Source organism: Lipotes vexillifer, unplaced genomic scaffold (assembly GCF_000442215.2).
Source record: "Lipotes vexillifer unplaced genomic scaffold, Lipotes_vexillifer_v1.1 scaffold194, whole genome shotgun sequence".
NCBI classification, from domain to species: Eukaryota; Metazoa; Chordata; class Mammalia; order Artiodactyla; family Lipotidae; genus Lipotes; species Lipotes vexillifer.
In genome coordinates, this window is record NW_006771758.1 from 1,682,010 (window position 1) to 1,701,468 (window position 19,459).

Below are 19,459 nucleotides of genomic sequence, written 5' to 3' on the forward strand. Positions count from 1 at the left end.
ATGAATGGGAAAGCTGTCAGCTGCCCTGTTGGCCTTAGATGGACCCTTGTCAGAGCGAAGGGAAGCTGTGTACTTGGAGGAAGTCGAGAGTTGATTCTTGAGTTTGAGGAACCCTTGACCATCAGGCTGTTTACCTTAAGATAACAACGATAGCTGGCATCCAGTGAGTGAACATTTACCCTGAACATACTGTTTCATACGGATTTTTTTTTAACCCTGTATAAATTTCCATGTAAGTTTATCCAAATGGGGTTATACCATATCCTAAGTTTTATTACCTATTTTTTTTTATTTGGAAATATAACATGGGCAATCATCAATTATTTTTAAAAATTTACAGAAGAACTTTTTGGAGTGTTTGAAACTTTGATAATAAAATTCTAGCAAAAAATTACATAAGTAATAGAGTTTTAAAATAAATGAGATCATACTTTATGTACCATTCTATAGTTTGCTTTTTTATTATTTCTCTTCAATATCTTTCCACATTAGCATATTTATAGACCTATTTCATTCTTCTTAATGATGACATGGGATTCCACTGAATGGATGAACCAGAATTTAAAAATTTGCCTATTAATAGACAGTTTTCTAATTTCTTGCTATTACAAATAATGCTGCAGTAATAGGTTTATACATAATCTTTGAGTACATTTGCAAGTATTTCTGTAGGATTAATACCTAGCAATAGAGTTGCAAGGTCATATAGCATATATGTCTAAAATGTTTTAAATTTTGACAAATCGTACCTCCCATTCCACAGATTCCTTCCCAAAGGCTGTACCATTTTATGTTCATACAGCACAGTATGGGAGTATATTTTGGATACATTTCCATGTAAATTTTTGAGATCATATGGCTATATGATGGTACATTGTATGCATATGCCATAGTTAACTTTTAGAAGTTTCATTATCATTTTTGATAATGAAAAATTATCAAATGCACATAGAAGTAGAGAGAATGATATAATGAATCCCTTTTACCCATCACTCAGATTCAGTAACAATCAAGATGCCATGAACAATTTAATCATCCCATATTGATGGACATTCAAACTATTTTTTTCTTTTCCTTTTTTTTTTTTTTTTTTCATTTTTACAAATAGTACTGGAGTGGACACCTTCATGTTCTTTGAGAGATACTTCTAGAGAATCACCTCCTAGATGTGAATCACTGGGTCACAGGGAATTTACACAGAACAGGTAGATAAAGGTACTTTGCCTTTGGCTTCTCTGTAAGTTAAATCCACCACCTGTGTTGAGAGAATTTGTTTCACACACTGTCACCAATGGGTTGGTTATTGAGCTTGGGCAGAATCTTTAAAGCCAACTCTCCCGCTTTTTTTTTAAACAGCTTTATTTAGATGTAACTTACATACCATACAGCTGATCCATTTATATAAGTATGCCATTCAATGTTTTTTAGTATATTTACAGAGTTGTGTAACCATCTTCATATTCTAATTTTTGAACATTTTCATCACCCCAAAAAGAAGCCATTAGCAGTGTTATGGGTTGAATATGTTCCCCCCCAAATTCATATGTCAAAGTCCTAACCCCTTGTATTGATACCTCAAAGTGTCCTTATTTGGAGATAGTCATTGTGGATGTAGTTAGTTGGGATGAGGTAATCCTGGAGTAGGATTGCACCTAATCCAATATGACTGGTGTCCTTATAAATAGGGGAAATTTGGACACAGACATGCACAGAGGGAGAATGCCTTGTGAAGATTAGAGTTATGTGGCCACAAGCCAAGGAAATGCCAAAAGCTAGGAGAGAGGCCTGGAACAGATCCTTCCCTAGTACCTTCAAAGGGAGCATGGCCCTGCCAACACCTTAATCTTAGGCTTAACTTTTAGAACTGTGAGACAATAAATTCCTGTTTTTTAAACCTCTCAGTTTGTGGGTTAAGGCAGCCTTAGCAAACTAATATGACCAGTTACCCACAACGTTCCCCCAATGCCATCAGCTCTAGGTAACCATTAATCTGCTATCTGTCACTATAGATTTACTATTCTGGGTATTTCATATAAATGGGATTATACAATATTGGTTTTTTGTGACTGGTTTCTTTCACTGTGTAATGTTTTTGAGTTTTATCCAAGTTGTGTAGCATGCATCTGTACCTCATTACTTTTTATTGCTTTATAGTATTCCATTGTATAGATGTACCACATTGTGTTTATCTGTTCATCAGTTGATGGATCTCCTGCCTTATAAACCAGAGCTAACTTGACTGCACTCTACAAGTTTTATTTCAGCAGATTTTTTAAAAAATTGAAGTATAGTTGATTTACAGTGTTGTATTAATTACTGCTGTACAGCAGAGTGATTCAGTTATACATATATGCATTCTTTTTTTTAATATTCCTTCCCATTATGGTTTATTATAGGATATTGAATATAGTTCTCTGTGCTATACAGTAGGACCTTGTTGTTTATCCATTCTATAAAAGCTTACATCTGCTAACCCCAACCTCCCACTCCATCCCTCCCCCAACCCCCCTCCCCTTGGCAGCCACCAGTCTGTTCTCTATGTCTGTGATTCTGTTTCATAGATAGGTTCATTTGTGTCATATTTTATATTCTACATATAAGTGATATGATATGGTATTTGTCTTTCTCTTTCTGACTTGCTTCACTTAGTATGATAATCTCTAGTTGCACCCATGTTGCTGCAAATGGTATTATTTTGTTCTTTTTTATGGCTGAGTAGTATTCCATTTTGTGTGTGTGTGTATGCCACATCTTTTTTTATGTTATTAACATTTACTGACATATGTAGTTCTTTTTAAATTTTTTTTTAATTTTTAATTTTTTTTTACAGTAGGCCCTTGTTGGCCATCTATTTTAAAAATGGCAGTGTGTACCACATCTTCTTTATCCATTCATCTATCAGTGGACATTTAGGTTGTTTCCATGTCTTGGCTATTGTGAATAGCACTACTATGAACATAGGGATGCATGTATCTTTCTGAATTATAGTTTTGTCTGGATATATGCCCAGGAGTGGGATTGCTGGATCATAGGATAATTCTACTTTTAGTTTTCTGAAGAACCTCCATACTGTTTTTCACAGTGGCTGCACCAACTTATATTCCTACCAACAGTGTAGGAGGGTTCCCTTTTTTCCACATTCTCTACAGCATTTGTAATTTGTAGACTTTTTAATGATGGCCATTCTGACTGGTGTGAGGTGATACCTCCTTGTAGTTTTGATTTGCATTTCTCTAATAATTAGTGATGTTGAGCATCTTTTCATGTGCTTGTTGGCCATCTGTGTCTTCTTAGGAGAAATGTCTGTTTAGGTCTTCTCTGCATTTTTGGATAGGGTTGTTTGTTTTTTTTGTTGTTGCGTTGTATGAGCTGTTAGTATATTTTGGAAATTAAGCCCTTGTCAGTTGCATCATTTGCAAATATTTTCTCCCATTTTGAAGGTTGTCTTTTCATTTTGTTTATGGTTTCCTTTGCTGTGCAAAAGCTTGTAAGTTTGATTAGGTCCCATTTGTTTATTTTTGCTTTTAATTTCTATTGCCTTGGGAGACTGACCTAAGAAAACATTGGTACAATTTATGTCAGGGAATGTTTTGCCTATGTTCTCTTGTAGGAGTTTATAGTGTCAGGTCTTATGTTTAAGTCTTTAAGCCATTTTGAGTTTATTTTTGTGTATGGTGAGAGGGTGTGTTATAACTTCATTGGTTTACATGTGGCTGTCCAAGTTTCCCAACACCACTTGCTGAAGAGACCCTCTTTTTCCCGTTGTATATTCTTGCCTCCTTTGTCGAAGATTAATTAACCATAGGTGTGTGGGTTTATTTCTGGGCTCTCTATTCTGTTCCATTGATCCATATGTCTGTTTTGTGCCAACACCATGCTATTTTGATTACTGTAGCTTTGTAGTATTGATTTCAGCAAATATTGATTGAGCACCTGTGTGTAAAGTCCTATGCTTGGTGCTGTAGGGAGCAGATGCAGAGACCATATCCTTGCCCTCTGGCCGTTTACTCTCTATGGGAGAGAAAATGCTCAAACAGCATAATCCGAGGTTGGCTACAAATTTACTTAATACCGTTAAAAGTAAAGTGCTGAAGGGGCGATAAGGAAGGGGGAATTTCTCACTGGGGGTTAGAGAAAACTTCCCTCAGGAGGGTACCTTGGAGCTCTGTCTTGTGGGAGCAAGGAGGGGAGGCTTTGGATGAGGGAGGGAAGAGAGATGAGTGGAAGAATGAGAAAGGAATTCAGACTGAGAAATTAATATATAAATATTTGGTCTGGATCTAGGGGAACCAAAACTGGAGTGCTAATAAGCTCTTAGGAATTCAGTATTCCAGCTAGCCAAATCATTATAATTCAGAAGAGTGGTATGTGGCAGTGGGAAAGGGGTTTCTCTCCCTTCCACAGCTGGGCTACCTGAGGATTTGAGTGGCTTAGAGTTCAAATTTTTTTGTTCTCTTATTTTTGACTTTGAGTTGGGCTTTCTCTTGCCTCTGGTAAAACCATATTGTCAGAGAGCTAGATGGGGTATTTTTAGGAAAGAGGCTTGAGGTGCAATTTAAGCTGAGCTGTGTTTTCTGCACCTTGGATGAGAAGTTCTTCCCCAACCCCTCGCCGTCAAAGGGAAATTTGGGCTGAGCCCAGTGGGTGGAGGTGTACCTGGCGGACGGAGCCATGGACTGCAAGGGGCTGAGCCCAAGGCAAAGATGGCTTCTTCATAACTCGGGGAGTTGGGGGAGTCTCCTGAGAAGCAGGGTCTGGTGGGTGGGGTGGATCTACATTAGGATTTGGGAGATGTGCTGAAAGTCCCACCTTCCAGACCTCTGTTTTCATCTTCAAGGATGTGCCTAGGCTCTTCATCCACACTCCCTGGAAGCTGGATTTCTACTCTCCAACCTTTGTGCTTAGGACATGGAGCATGATTATCCCCGGGGAAAAGTCTATAGGAGGAGGCCAGTTCTGAGGCCTCTGGACTGGGTTCTGTCCTGAGAATGAAGCCACGTTTACATTTTGCCCAGGAGATACTCTGATTTTAAGAATGTAACCTTTACTCTTTCTCTATTTAGAACTCAGTGACCTACACAGACCTTTGGCTGATACCTTGGATGCTAAATGAATAGGCTTTTGGGCACCCTGGAGCAAGTGCAGGACTTGCTCAAACTCAACTGGGAGTAGGCATTGGGTCAGAGAATCTGTGGTTTTTCTGACAAGAGTCTCCAGTGTATTGAGTCTCCAGGGCTTGAGCTCTGGGTTACTCATTGGGAATTCTTAACTTCCTTTTTCTCGTACCTTCTCTTCCTTCATTTAACAAATACTGTGCGTGCCAGCTTTGTGGCTGGCACTGGGCTAGGTCCTGGGTATTCCTGGAAGAGTAACGGCAAGCGAACACAGTTCGCCATCATGGGGCTTAGAGCTTAGTGGAGGAGAGAGAGAATCCAACCATTACTGAGCAGTGTGGGACAGGCTATGTTGGGGGAAGTGGAAGGTACCGTGGGAGCATGGGGAAGGGGAACCTACCCTGGATTGAGGGCCTGCGAAGGCTTCTAGGAGGAAGTGAAGTAAAAGGAAGATAGGGTGGTGGTAGAGTTGTGGCTTATACGAGGGGGATGGGTTCCACGCAGGGCAAGTAGCAGGAACAAAGGCTCTAAGGCCTTTGTTGATGATGAAAAGATGTTCTTTGTGGTTAGAGCAGAGAGCAAGGGGGAGGAAGGAAACAGTGAGAGAAGAGGTTGTCCAGGTAGGCAGGGGCGAGTCCTTGAAGGGCCTTGTAGGCTCCTTAAAAGGATTGGGTGTGTAACTTGACAATGGGGAGCCGATGAAGAAATTTTAAAAGCCAGATAAGTGACAGCATCCAAAGTGCATGTGAGAAAAATTACTTAGACTACAGTGTGGAGGATGGATTGGAAAGGGCAAGACTGGCGATAGTACTAAGACCCATTCTAAAGCTTTATTTTAATCTGAGGGGGAAATTATGGTGATCTAATATAGGGAAGTGATTGCAGATATGGAGAGAAGGGGACAGATTCCAGAGATACTTGTAGGGTGGAATCATGGAGACTCGGAGATGGGTTGGATATGAGCTGAGGAAGGGGATGGATTCAAAGGCCAATCTGAGGTTCCTGGCCTGAGTAAGTAGCAGGACAGTGGTACAAGTCCCCGTGTTTGTCCTTAGTTTGTGGTGGGACCTCGGATAAGCCACTTCTCAGATATTTAGTTTTCTCATTAGTTGAAGGTAATAATCTCATCAACTCTGGTGGTGGGGAATCCACTGATAAAATCTATGTGACAAGTAGCATCCTATACTCCTTCCGTGACCCTAAAAGTCCTGGCAGAAGCGAAGTCTGTCCTTACCCTGGTTATCTCTGTAATTTGCACCCTTACATAGACTTCCCCCCTTGTCTACAATTCTGAGCACTTGATTGATCCCCCGGGAACTGGTGAGGCCTCGCTGGGGGTCTCCCTTCGGGTTCTCAAACCAGCTTTTGTTGAAAACAATGATATCATTGAGTGGGTGGAGCTGGGCCAGGCTTTCCTGAGCCAGTTTAAGGAGAAATGGGTCTTTATGAACTTCTGTGCTTATGGCTCCCTTCCAGTCCCCTCCATGGCTCCCATGTGCCCCACTGCCCCCTTTTCCTCCTTTTTTTACCCCCGAGGTTACGGGTTTGCAGGAAACTGGCGGCCCCCATGTCTTCTCCTCTTGCATCAGTCTCCCTGGAGAGAGGTCTAGATGGGCCAAAGGGGCTATAATGACTGCATTATATCAGGCTTGGTTTCTTTTTCCAAGGCCGCCCCCCTGCCCCCCTTCCCAGGAAAGGAAGGACAAGTCATGGAAAGGGATTCCTCTGGAGGAAGACTGGGGTGCTAGAGAAGGAGGAGACCTAAGTGTTGGGAACGACGTCAGACCCGTTGTATTCTAGAAACTCTATCTCTTATCGATGCTGGCTTTGGGGCTTGGGTAAGAATGCGAAGGTTAAACTGGCCTTTCAGTTATGTGGTGATAGGAACGTGGCCGTGGAAAAGGAGATCAGCGGTGTTGAGGATACTGAGTTCCTGATCCCTAGGCAGCCCTTTCTCTCTGTGCTCAACATACACACACACACACACACACGCACACGCGCACACGCGCACACGCACACGCGCACACACACTCTCTCTCTCTCTCTCTCTCTCTCTCTCTCTCTCTCTCTCTCTCTCTCTCTCTCTATCATACTCATGCACAGGCACCCCTCCTCTGAAGCTGTGTAGGCAGCTTGTTAGGGGAAATTGGAAGTTGATTGCAGCTGTGGTTTGCAGCAGTTCTAGGAAGGGAGGAAGATAGGTTGTAATATAGAGACTTGGTTTCTAGGGACCAAAGAGTAATACCTACCTTCTGTGTGGCCTGTTAGTGTTTGCAGAGTACTTTCACAGATGACTTTGGAAAGGAGGAAGTAATTTTCTGTCTTCCTTTCTAAGTTCTCGGCTGGGTACCCTGTAACAAAAGACAGATTAGCAAGAGAGAAACAAACAAGTTTATTAACATGTATACATGGGAGATACCCAGAGAAAAATGAGTGACACAGAATTGAGGCTTCTGTAGCATCTTTAACAAAGAACAGTACGTTTGTAGAGAAATGGTGGGAAAAAGGAAAGAGGTTTTAGGCTTCTAAAGGCCGTACACTGTGGGAAGGTAAATATTTGGGAAATGATAGATAAAGGCTAGTTTTCAAAGTTTGTTGTGTGGATTCCTCTGGTGCCGTCTCCAGGCTGACGGAGTCTAAAGTTGTCTCTGGTGATTAACTTTTGTCCTTTCTGGTGGAGAGAGGAGGAGGGACACCTTTGAGAATTGATGACCCGCTTTTAGGCAAATAGGAGCTTTTCTTGTATCTGCTTCTTCTCAGTTGCCTTCAGCTCAAAATGACCCTTATGCTAAAGTGGCATGTCTGGGGTGGCATAAGCTGCCACCCTTCAGCCTCCTCTAATCTTCATGAGCCAGATGCCATGTGCAGTGCAGGAAAGCTGTGCCTGCCTCCTTCATGTCCCCCAGCACAGTGCCTGGCACATGATTGGCCTCAATAAATATTTGTGGAATGGGTGTTTCGAAGAGGCACTGCAGCTTGGCCAAGAATCCAGAGCAAATACGTGATGAATTCAAGCCAGGAGGAACTTGGCCTTCCTGAGGCCTCGTGCCCCCGCAGTTTGTACCATATTCTGCTGCTTAAAAAGCGTTCATTGATGAGTTTGCATGAGCATCCTTGCTCTCTGCCTTTTGGGAGTGTCTGGATGGCCTAACTCTTGGGTTATCTACTGCTGAAGCTGATGTTTAGGTAGCTTTAGTTCATTTAGACTGACGAGTTTAGAAGCAAAATATAATTCTGCGATGTTGGTAAGTTGCTTTTGCACTTTTTCAAATTTTTCATCCATGAGAATGGAATGGGGGTAAGCACTGAACAGAGAGGGTGACATGTAAAGATTTTTTGTTGCAGTAGACTCTGCCATTTATTCACCAATCCCCCTCCCCTCCAAAAAAACTTTATGGGAAGCGTATGAGGCAACGCATAGAGTGAGGGAAAAGCTGAAGAACTAGGGCTCGAAAAGGACAGGGTCTAGGAATTCATAGAGAGTCTCTTTGAAACCAAGCAGGACCCTGTGGGGCTCCCGGGCACAGAGGCCTTTTTGTTCCCCATTTCTTGTAGGTAAGACTCCAGCCTCCATGACCTTCCCTGAGTTCCAAAAGGCAGATTCGAACAGCTGCTAATCAAGGGAGGAGCAGCCCAGAAACTGCCTGAGGCAAGAGTAAAGGGACCCGAGAAGCTCATCAAGATTAGGAGACCTGAGACCTGGGATTAAGGGAGTGCAGGCCTGTGTGTACACCCTGATCTTGTCAGCGACCCCACCCTTGAACCACTGTTACAAAACCCCTCGTCAGATCCAGGTTGGGGACTTCTCTGGTGGCGCAGTGGTCAACAATCTGCCTGCCAATGCAGAGGACATGGGTTCGAGCCCTGGTCCGGGAAGATCCCACATGCCACGGAGCAACTAAGCCCATGTGCCACAACTACTGAGCCTGCGCTCTAGCGCCCGCGAGCCACAACTACTGAGCCCACGTGCCTAGAGCCCGTGCTCCACAACAAGAGAAGCCACCACAATGAGAAGCCTGTGCACCACAAGGAAGAGTAGCCCCCCGCTAGCTGCAACTAGAGAAAGCCCGTGCGCAGAAACGAAGACCCAAAGCAGCCAAAAAAAAATCCATCCGGATTGGGATACATGGTTTTCAAGTATAGGAGCCTGCTGTGGTCCCCTTTGCCTGGCACAGCAATAACACTGTTCTTTCTGCTTCACCCGAAACTCTGTCTCTGAAGTTCGATTCAGCATCAGTGAGCAGAGGCTGAGATTTCAGCATCATCTTCAGGCACCAGCAATGGTGTGTCTCAGCTCCAGCCATTTTTAACGGTGTCACTCATCTAGAAACTCAGTGAAATGAGACCCGATTGTCCTGACTTGTTATGACTGACTCCAGGTGGCCCCAGTCAGCATGCAGCAAAAGGGGAACGTTTCTCTAAATGTAAATTTGGCACTGTTTTCCCAAGAAAGTGGCAGGGCTGCTGGGCAGTGCAGGACAACATATGTCCACTATGTTCTAAGAGGACTTTCCAAGTTCTAACCTTCTCGACTTGTGCATTCACTGTGATTTGTGCTTTAGGATGCTAAGAAACATTGGTCAAGGTTTATCAGAGTTACTGGGATATTTCATCAGAGCCTAAAAGGGACCAAGAACCCACATTTAGGGCAGGTTGGTTTGTGGTCTTTGCTTTTTCTTTGTTTGCTTTTATTCATGGGATAGCCCACCTACTCCCCTTTTTCTAAGCATATTTTCATAAGTCCTGTGATCTTAGAGATTTCTTTTCTTCACTTTTCCTGTGTCTTATCCCCAAAGTTTATCTGTACAACTGAACCATTGCCTCTTGTGTTGGCCCTTCCCTTCAGGTTAATCTGATAACTGTGGTGATTTACCAGAAACTTGTTGCTGTCGGAGGAAACTGGTTTGGTTGCTCGTGGTAACTGGTTTCCACTTTTTTATTTTTCTCAGAAGTAGTAAACATAGTACCCCATTTCCCTGAACTGTTCTTATCCAATTCCAATAAGTGCCTATAATGGGTACTTTACAGGACACTGCAAAACAAACCCGTCACCTCTTCTTGGGTGAGCCATTTTGAGGGCCTCTCGGGTCCCTGACAGTTAAGCATCCTGATCCCAAGAGGTCAGCCCTATTTGCACAGAGAGGTTACTCCATCTTCGTGGAGGCAGCCAAGAGCGAGGCCTGAAGAGGATTAAATAAAGACCCTGTTGGCCAAAGGAGTAAACAGTGCTCATCCAAACATCCTTTGGTTGACAACACAAAAGCAAAACACAGGACCAGGACCTGGTGGGAAGGGTGCCAGGTCTTGTGGGGACTGGGAGAAGATGTAATGGGATGCGTTTGGTGAAAAGGAGTGTTGATTTAATGCATTGTTTGGACACTTCCTTAATAGAAGATTAAAGACAACATGCTTCGGCTTTATGCCAGGCTTGTGGGTGGCACCATCTTGCTTTGCGGCATTGCTTCTGGAGCTGGGCCTCTAGCAGCGATGATGCTTGCTCAAGTGAGTCCTTGGAGTAGGAGATCTCCTACTCTTTACATCAGGAGCAACCTTTAAAGTTCCCCCTTCCTTAAACTTTCTGTTCCCTCAAAAAGGAATGCCTCTGCCTGTGGGCCCCTTATTTGGCTTTAGGGCCATGCCTTTGGCATGTTGGTTTGTTTCCATTCCTTTGGAGTCAGAGGTGGAGTGAGCACTGCTTTGGAAATCTTGGTTCTGAGACAGCTTGAGCTGTCTCTTCTCCCCTTTTCTTTCTTGCTCTTTGAAAACAAAAGACAAAAAAACACTACTTATTGAATTTGTTATTTTGTCCCAAATATGGGCAAGCACTAGCCATTACATTAGAATATCATTCTCTGCTTTTCAAAAGCTCTTCCCAATGTCTGCCTGTCCTGGGCATCACCATTTCCAATTGATAGAAAGGGAAACTGAGGCTGAGTAGCTTGTGATGTGTATAGTATCACCTTGCTAGTTAAAAAATGTGAATATTAAAATTTCTGAATATACCCAAAAGGAGAGAGACTAGTATTATGAACTCTCAGAAGCCCATTATCTTGGTTAACAATTACTGAGTTTTACCACATGTGCACATAGATAGTCCCGGAGAAAATGTTAACAATGATATTTGTAGAAAGAAATACTTTATACTTTGCAAAGATTTCTTTCACATTTGTTCATTTTATTTAGCAAATATTCATAGTTAGACACTCTCCTAACACTGTATAGCAACCCTATGAAGTAGATTCTATTATTTCCCCCATTTTATAGATGAGAAAACTGAGGCACAGAGAGGCTAGCCGATTTGCCCAAGTTCACAGAACTCATAAACGTCCTAGCTAGTATTTGAATGTGTTTTCTCATTTGATCCTCTCAGTGGGGCTGTGAGATCATAATTATCACCCTGTTCATTTTCAGTCTAGGAAAAAAACAACTGAAAACAGTTCTCATACAAATACAGATAGTGAGCGTTTGTCAGAGTTTTGTTTAATTAATGGGGCAACCAACAAAATGATAAAAATGGTTTAAAAATTGGATAGATAAGGGAAACATATTTTCAATAGTGAGGAAGGAATGCTGAGATAACATTGCTAAATTACATACAAAACTGGTTCATATTCTATGGGCAATAAAATCATAACCTTGAGAGTTATCTTTTCTGCTAGATGGAAATCATTTGTATCTCTGTTGTATCTTATTATGTTTTTACAAGTTAACATCTGATTTTACAGGGTTTTACAAGAGCTGCCCTAATTAATTGTAAATAGTCTTTCAAAGCTACATTTTCCCCCCATGGAGTCCAAAGAACCTTAGACCTCCCATCCGAGAGCTTGTGATTTGACAGTGCCCTTGTATGACATTGAAAGGCATTACGGTGATCTTTTGCCTCATTTCCAGGGTTTGAAATGACAGTCATCTAGAGAGTAATGCAGCTGGTGCTCAAACCAAACCTTTCTGAGCCTGGGACTTTCCCTCTAGGCTGTGCTGATATCATCTTTAGATTTTGAGAGGGTGCTTAGGAGGCTAGAAATAAGAAAAAGAATTAAAAATGTTAAAATTGATACAATGGAGAATTCCCAGAGACTGAAAAAGTATCACCTGGAAAAACTATTAAAAATATAGATTTCTGAGTCCTTCTCTAGAGAATGTAATTCTCAGTGGGGCTGGGATGGGGCCTGGGATGGGGCCTGGGATGGGGCCTAGGATTTTATATTTTTTAACAGCATTTCCGGGCGTTGTGTGACTGGGCTGAGTCCCGTTATGACGACATTGTAAGTATAAGTGAGAAATGAAAGAGCCTTATGTTATCACCCACATGGATGGACAGGGTGAGGGTGAGGCTCCTCCAGAGAAGATAAGAGGGACCAGCAAGGCTGTACCTCCCAAGCATCACCAGTGTATAAGTGCCCCCAATACTCCTGAAAGAGCTAGATATGGAGCAAGACCTGGGAGAAGGAGGTGTCAGTAAACGTAGCCACTGGGATGAGCAGAGTGCTGTTTGTTTATGCTGAGCATATCTGGGTAGGGTTGTTTTTCAGGGTAGTTTGGAAATTATCACTTTGTCTTCGCTGATTTGCTTATCTGAAGCAGCATGCTGGGTGGGGGGATTGGACTCGGGAAGATGTTTTGCAAATTTTAGTCCTGCTGCTTCTCTCTCCCTAGAGGGGGTTTTAGAGAAGCTTAGAGAAGCATTTGAAATTAGTCTGACAGTACATAGTCCTTAAAGGGACGGTTCTGGGTTCGAAGGCTGTGAGCCTTAGGAAAGGTGGGTCAGGGCTGTTGGAGCTGCAGTGTGTTTTAGGGGGTGTGGCTGCGTGTACATTTACCAGGCCACCAAGGGCAATTCTGTTGTCCCTCCCTGGAGAGTCACCTTATGTTTTATGTCCAATATTTGGGGGACAGCTTATTTTCCCGGTTGGGATTCAGAAGATACAAAGATTCAGAAGATTGCTCGAGGACTTTGGGGTCTGGGCAACCTGAGTTTCACCCAAAGGGAACACTGCAGTGCTGCCTGCTATTAGCATTGGGATGATGTGTGATCTCTGCTTGCCCGTGGGCTTGTGAGCCTTGAGGGCAGGGGTGGGAGGCACTTCTTCAGAAATTGCTTTTCCATCAAAGCCAGAAAAAGGAGGGGGCAGGGTGGGAAATCTTGGACAGTCCTTCTCTCTTCCTGGACGCACATCACTCACAACTCATTTCCTGAAAATCCTAGCACACTCCAGTGGTGAGAGACAGCTTCCTGCAGATCTGCTGAGCCAGCCTCTTGTCAGAGAGGAGATGAGAACAAGATGTGGTTGGAGAAGGGGTGGCTGGGCTGAGCTGGGCTGCTCAGTGGCCCTGCAGCCCTGTCTCTGAGGGGATAGTGTCTTTGGTGCCGAGAGCAGCGCCAAGGCACCACCGGGGACTGGAGGCATAGATGGGCCTGGCTTGGGGCGATGGGGAGTGTGTGAAAGCAGTGTCTTGTGAATCGGTACAATTGCACAGATAGTGGTGATGGAACATGACCCTTCCTTTTGCTTTTAGAAGGAAGGATGACCCTCCTGGTCAACATCCACAACAGCATTTGGGGAAAGGGTTGTTATTAAAAAAAACTAAAAACCCCCCAAAAACGACCCCTGACGTCCTTACATGTCTATCCTCTTTATCTTGCCCTGTGCTTTGCTTACCCCTGTGGCTCTCCTCTGCATGTATTCACATCTAAGACCCAGGAGCCTCCTTTTTGTGGCATCACATGTTCTCAAGGCTGCTGTCATCACCGTCACATTGTGCTTTGGACTACTGCTGGCAGTGCTTTAGTTTTATGCTTCTACCTTCTAATAGAGACAGGGCAGAGAACTGCTTAAAAAGTATGGTCTGGCCCAACAGACTTGGCTTTGAAACCCAGCTCTGACGCTGTGCCGGGACAGCTTGGACAAGTTACAGTTCCGAGGTTGCAGTGTCCTCATAGGCATGTTGTGAAGGTGAAATGCTTTCTCACTTAAAGGCATGTGAACTATTTTGATTGCAACTTTTCAGGGTTTCTTAAGCTCAGAATGATCCAGGGTGTGGTGGAGGTAGAAGGGTGATGGAGGCTTGGGTAGTGAGACATGTGGATATTTCTGAAGTTTGCCTGCTTTAAAAGTATGTTGAGAACTTGTGGTCTAGGGTGGTGGTTCTGCCCGAGAATCACTCAGAGAGTTATTGCAACAGCAGATGGTTGGGCTCCAACCACAGAGTTTCTGTGTGCAAGGACGTTTGCAGTGGGGCCTGGCAATCTGCATATATATATATATATACATACATATATACATATATATATATATATACATATATATATATACATATATACATGTATATATATATATATATTTTTTTTAATCTGCATTTTTAACTAGTTCCTAGGTGATGCTAATGCTGCTGGTCCTGAAAAGGGCAGTTAGGTGGAAGAGGGAGCAGACTGTTTCTTGTAGATTCAGCAGACAAGAATGAGGCCAGTGGGTGCCGGTTACAGAGAGAGGTAGTTTTTGGTTCAGTGTAAGAACTTTCTCTAACTATTATATGTGGTCAGAAATGGAGTGGGTGGTCTCAGGAGCTCCCTGTCACTGGAGATGTCCAGTGCCGAATGGCCATCTGGCAGATTCCTACACAAGGTATAAGATTCATTCATTCGTTCATTTATTCATTTATCCACTTTTTCACAGAATAAACCTTCCTGGTACTAGGAGCTGGGGAGAAGCCTTGAACAAGGCAGCCGTGCTCCCTGCTCTTAGGAAGTCCACAGTCCAGTGAGTTTGGCTTAATGATGCCTGAGGTCCCTCTCAGCACTGAGGCTCTGAGAGTCCTATGCTGACAGTGGCAGAACCTCAGAGTAAGAAGGTGCAGAAAGATGCTTACCCTTCTGAGGATGTGTGGCCAAGAAGCGACAAGAATGTGGACTCCTCTGAGGTTCAGTCTGGATTGCTCTCTTTGGAGCATCTTGGTGTCGCTGGATGAATATTTCCCCCCCCTAAGGCTGAGGGTGTATTTTCCAGGAGTGCATTACTGTGGGAAGACTCACGTCTCCCTGCTGTCATCCAGGATGGACTGTTAAATTCTGAACTCCTGACTCGCCGTCCATTATGCAGTCTGTGAAAGCAGACCAAGGAATTGGGCTGCAGGAATGAGCTCATTGTTTTTTCACCTCTCTCAAGTGATATACTGGGGAGTTAATGGCTGGGGGGAATTGAAAGGAAATAGGTAAATTCCACCAGTTTTTCTGGGTTCTTCCCATCATAATCCCTGTTGAAAGCAATAATGATAATCACTAACCTTTACTGAGCTCCACTCTGAGCCAGGACTGTTTTCAAGCTCTTTTCATGCATTATGTTATTTTACTCAGATGACAACCCTGTCAAGTAGAAGGGATTTTGCAGAAGAGGAAACAAAGGTTTGGAGAGCTAAAACAACTCTCTCATGGCCATAGAGACAGTAACTGTCAGAACTGGCACTGAAACTTAGTCTCTTAGACTCCAGACCATGTTCTAAGCTCCTAGTATGCTCAACGACTCGCTCATTCATTCATTCAGTAATTAGTTAACACATTCTTTCACTGAGTACATGTTAAACACCAGTATATACTGGTGAGCAAAACAGCTTGGCCTCTGTCCTCCTGGGGCTTACAGTTTATCTCGCTCAGACAAATGGGTGACTCTTCCCTTCGATCCTTGACTGGTTAGATGCTAAGGAGAAAGAGAAAGGGAGACAGAATCTGGCAAGTTAGCTACTGACCCAAACTTTCCATGCGAATTGGAGTTTCTCTACACAAGCTGGGTTTTCTGTTTTGCTTTGTTTTTACATCTCCCTGTTGGGTTTCTTTTCTTCTCGTCCAAGCCAGCACGTTGAAGGGCTTGACATAGTGCAAGAGACAACCCTTGTGGCATTTGCCTTCTGACTGCACTCTCTGGGTGGAGGGGTTTCTGAGAGTCTAGGGTCCCGGAACTTAGAGCTGGAAGTGACTCCGAGAGACTCTGGAGATCCTCTTCAATGACCCTCTCTTGTGGGAAATGTCACCTCTTACAAAACCAGGGTGGTCCCTGCAGGTCCCTTTGGCTTTCTATGCTGGCCTCAGCTTGTATCTTCTTATTTAAAAAGCAGTTTCAAGTTAGATTTTCCGTTTTCAGAATAAATACATGATAATTATTCTTTAAGATCAACCAGTTTTTCAAAAATATTATACAACTTACATTGTGAACCTCTTCCGTAATTCCCTGAGATAACCACCATTAACGATGGGCGTGCCCTCCTCCAGCTGTTGCTGATGCATGCACTAGTGTGTACTGCTGTTACTTTTTCATTAAAAGGGATTTAAAAAGTACATACTTTCCTGAAATTTATTGTCTTTATCTAACTCCATTTTAGACATCTTTCCACATTAGTAGGTATAAATCCACTTAATTCTTTTTTGTTAGACTCCAATTTTTAATGGTGCCTTCCATTACAAACTTTGCCCCCTGACCTCGATTTTCTTTAGATTCGTTCTGCTTTTAATGTGGCTGAGCTAGTTGAAGCATCCATTTGGCTCTTTTGTCTTTTAACTTTCAGGGAAATTCTAAAAGCCTTATTTGAGGTCACCTTGCCTTTGGTGAGGTATTATTACTTTTTTTTCTTTTCTTTTCTTTTCTTTTTTTTTCTTTTTTTGCGGTACGCGGGCCTCTCACTGTCGTGGCCTCTCCCGTTGCGGAGCACAGGCTCCGGACGCGCAGGCTCAGCGGCCACGGCTCACGGGCCCAGCCGCTCCGCGGCACGTGGGATCTTCCCAGACCGGGCAAGAACCCGTGTCCCCTGCATCGGCAGGTTGACTCTCAACACTGCGCCACCAGGGAAGCCCTGGTGAGGGATTCTTAACCCCAGCTGCAAGAGGTTTGTGGCAAGAGAGAAACCAATGTCCAATTTTAGGAAAGAAAAAACAATATTGGAAGGGTAACACATAAAACTACCAGGTCTCAGGAGATCTGACCCGCTACGTCTCAGAAAAGATGGGCAAAGGAAACTCCTGGAACCAAGCAGCAGGAACACAGGAGCAGATGAATAGCTCCCATTTGTTAAGTTTTTGCAGCATTGCTCCATTGGCTTGGCTCGCGCCGAGGGCCACCCTTGGCCAAGGCCAGGTAGGATACCTTGATTGACAGTCTTACCAAAGCATGCAACAGGGAAGAGGGATTCCCTTAAAGAAAAATTGGTGGATACGCTGGAGAAATAATCAGTCAAGGTACACAATAGGGTCCATAGACCCTGGGAAATTTTGTGAATGTGTTTGCACGTGTATTTTCCCAGGACCCAGAACAAGTTAAGATCTGAGATCACTGCTTTTGTGGTCAACTCTATCTGGTTGTGGCTGACTTAAGCGGTGATCCCGATGAACACAAAGCTCATAACAAACTTCACTCTGTTTTTCTTTTTATTTCTTGAGCCGTTCCATAGGACTGCCTAGTTCCTTCTGTGTGGAGACGCTTGGGGTGGCTCTACCAAGTTTAGTTAGAATCACTGGCTGCTTCCCAGGATGGTGAAGTCCATCATCTAAGGAGACAAATGCCTGTTTTTATTCTTTTCAGGCACCTTTTTGCTCCAGCCTACACAGAAACCCAATATACTCCAAGTGGCAACCCTCGATCCACCACCCTGAAATCCGAGGTAAGTTCAGGTCAATATCTGTCAAGCAGCTGCCCTATCCCAGACCCACCTCCAGGAAGTGAGGAGATGCTCAGTGGAGACAGTCCCTCCCCTGAAGGAACTGTTTCCCTGACTGAGACCCAGGGAGTGAGCAGGAGACACGAAATACGAACTTGTTGTTTCGTAAGCGTACCCTCCCCTTTGCTGGCCAAAATGGTGAAACAAACAATATTTTAAGCAAGTTGCATCTGATTAAAGTTGATATAAATCACTGTGAAGCATACACTTTCTTTGCTTTATGTTAATTACCCACATACTAACAAAAGTTTAAGTAAGAGAAATGATTTACTGGTAATCCTGTCATCTCACCCAGTCAGGTGTTTGTTTTTTTTTTCATTTGGACATGTAAAGTTTTGTACTCTGCCTTTTGTTTTTTGTTTTTTGTTTTGCGGTACGCGGGCCTCTCACTGTTGTGGCCTCTCCCGTTGCAGAGCACAGGCTCCGGACGCGCAGTCTCAGCGGCCACGGCTCACGGGCCCAGCCGCTCCGCGGCATGTGGGATCTTCCCAGACCGGGGCACGAACCCGTGTCCCCTGCATCGGCAGGCGGACTCTCAACCACTGCGCCACCAGGGAAGCCCTGTACTCTGCCTTTTTAATGTGGTTATAGGATGTGAAGATTTTATTTTGCTGCTATCTTCATATTGAGTATTTTTCCCCTCAAAATTGAGTTTGGCTGTTTGCACGGAGATTCGTCATTTAAAAAATGGTGTTTCAGTTTTAGTCTTTTAGTTTGCTCCACCACACCATTTGGTCACTGGTGGACATTTAAGGTCACGAATCATACACATTTCATGGCTTGCTAGCTTTTCCTACAGGGGACCTTTTAGAATTTGTAGGATTAGAGTGGTGGCTCTCAACTAGGAGTGATTTTGGTTTAAATCATTTCTTTTCCTTAAATTTTTGTTAAATATGTTGGTAATGAACATAAAGCAAAGGAAATATGCTTCATGATGATTTATACCAATTTTAATCAGGTACAATTACCCTAAAATATTCTATTTGTCTCTTTGACTGTTTTAGCCAAGAAGGGAGGGGACCCTTGGCAATTTGTAGTAGGCACAGTTTGGGTTATCATGACTGGGAAGTGGATGCTACTGGCATCTGGTGGGTAGGGATGCTGCTAATTACCCTACAATGCACAGGCCAGTCGTCCACGGCAGAGAATTATCTGGCCTCAAATGTCAATAGTGCCCAAGCTGAGACATTCTGGACTTGAGTGGCCCCTTCTGAGACCCTGGGCCAAAGAGCAGGGGTGGAGGAGGAGGGAAGACAGACTCCAGCGGAAGGTCTTGCCTTTGGGGCCAGATGTCATGGGCTTTCGTGGTGTGCGCATCTGCGGGGTGTGGTGTGTAGGCAGCACGATGGGCTCCTCCCACAGTTTCCCATGACCCTGAGATTCCCACGTGATCCAGTCTCTACAGTAGCCCTGCCGGAGTGCAGAAGCCTAGAAGACGATGACAGCCACTAACAGTCGTTAGCAGCACAGATGAGTTTATCAGATCACCCTCGAATGAGGAGAGGGACACAGGACAGTTAGGTTTCGATGGGTCTAAGAGGTCTGTAGTAACTCGGCAGCTGAGGGGCTGTGTTGCACTGTTGGGTGTGAAGATCAGGGCTGCCCTCTTCACCAAGACCTTCCTGGGGGCGGGGGGGGGGGGGGGG

General features: G+C 43.9%; 1 protein-coding gene across 1 annotated transcript in view; it reads left to right on the forward strand.

Moving 5' to 3' along the window:
* The window catches only part of ADAM19 (ADAM metallopeptidase domain 19), an 85,623-nt gene that overhangs the window by 16,543 nt on the left and 49,621 nt on the right, over positions 1 to 19,459 (forward strand). The window contains 1 exon segment of the mRNA XM_007447122.1: positions 17,678 to 17,756. Coding sequence (XP_007447184.1) covers positions 17,678 to 17,756 — 79 coding nt within the window.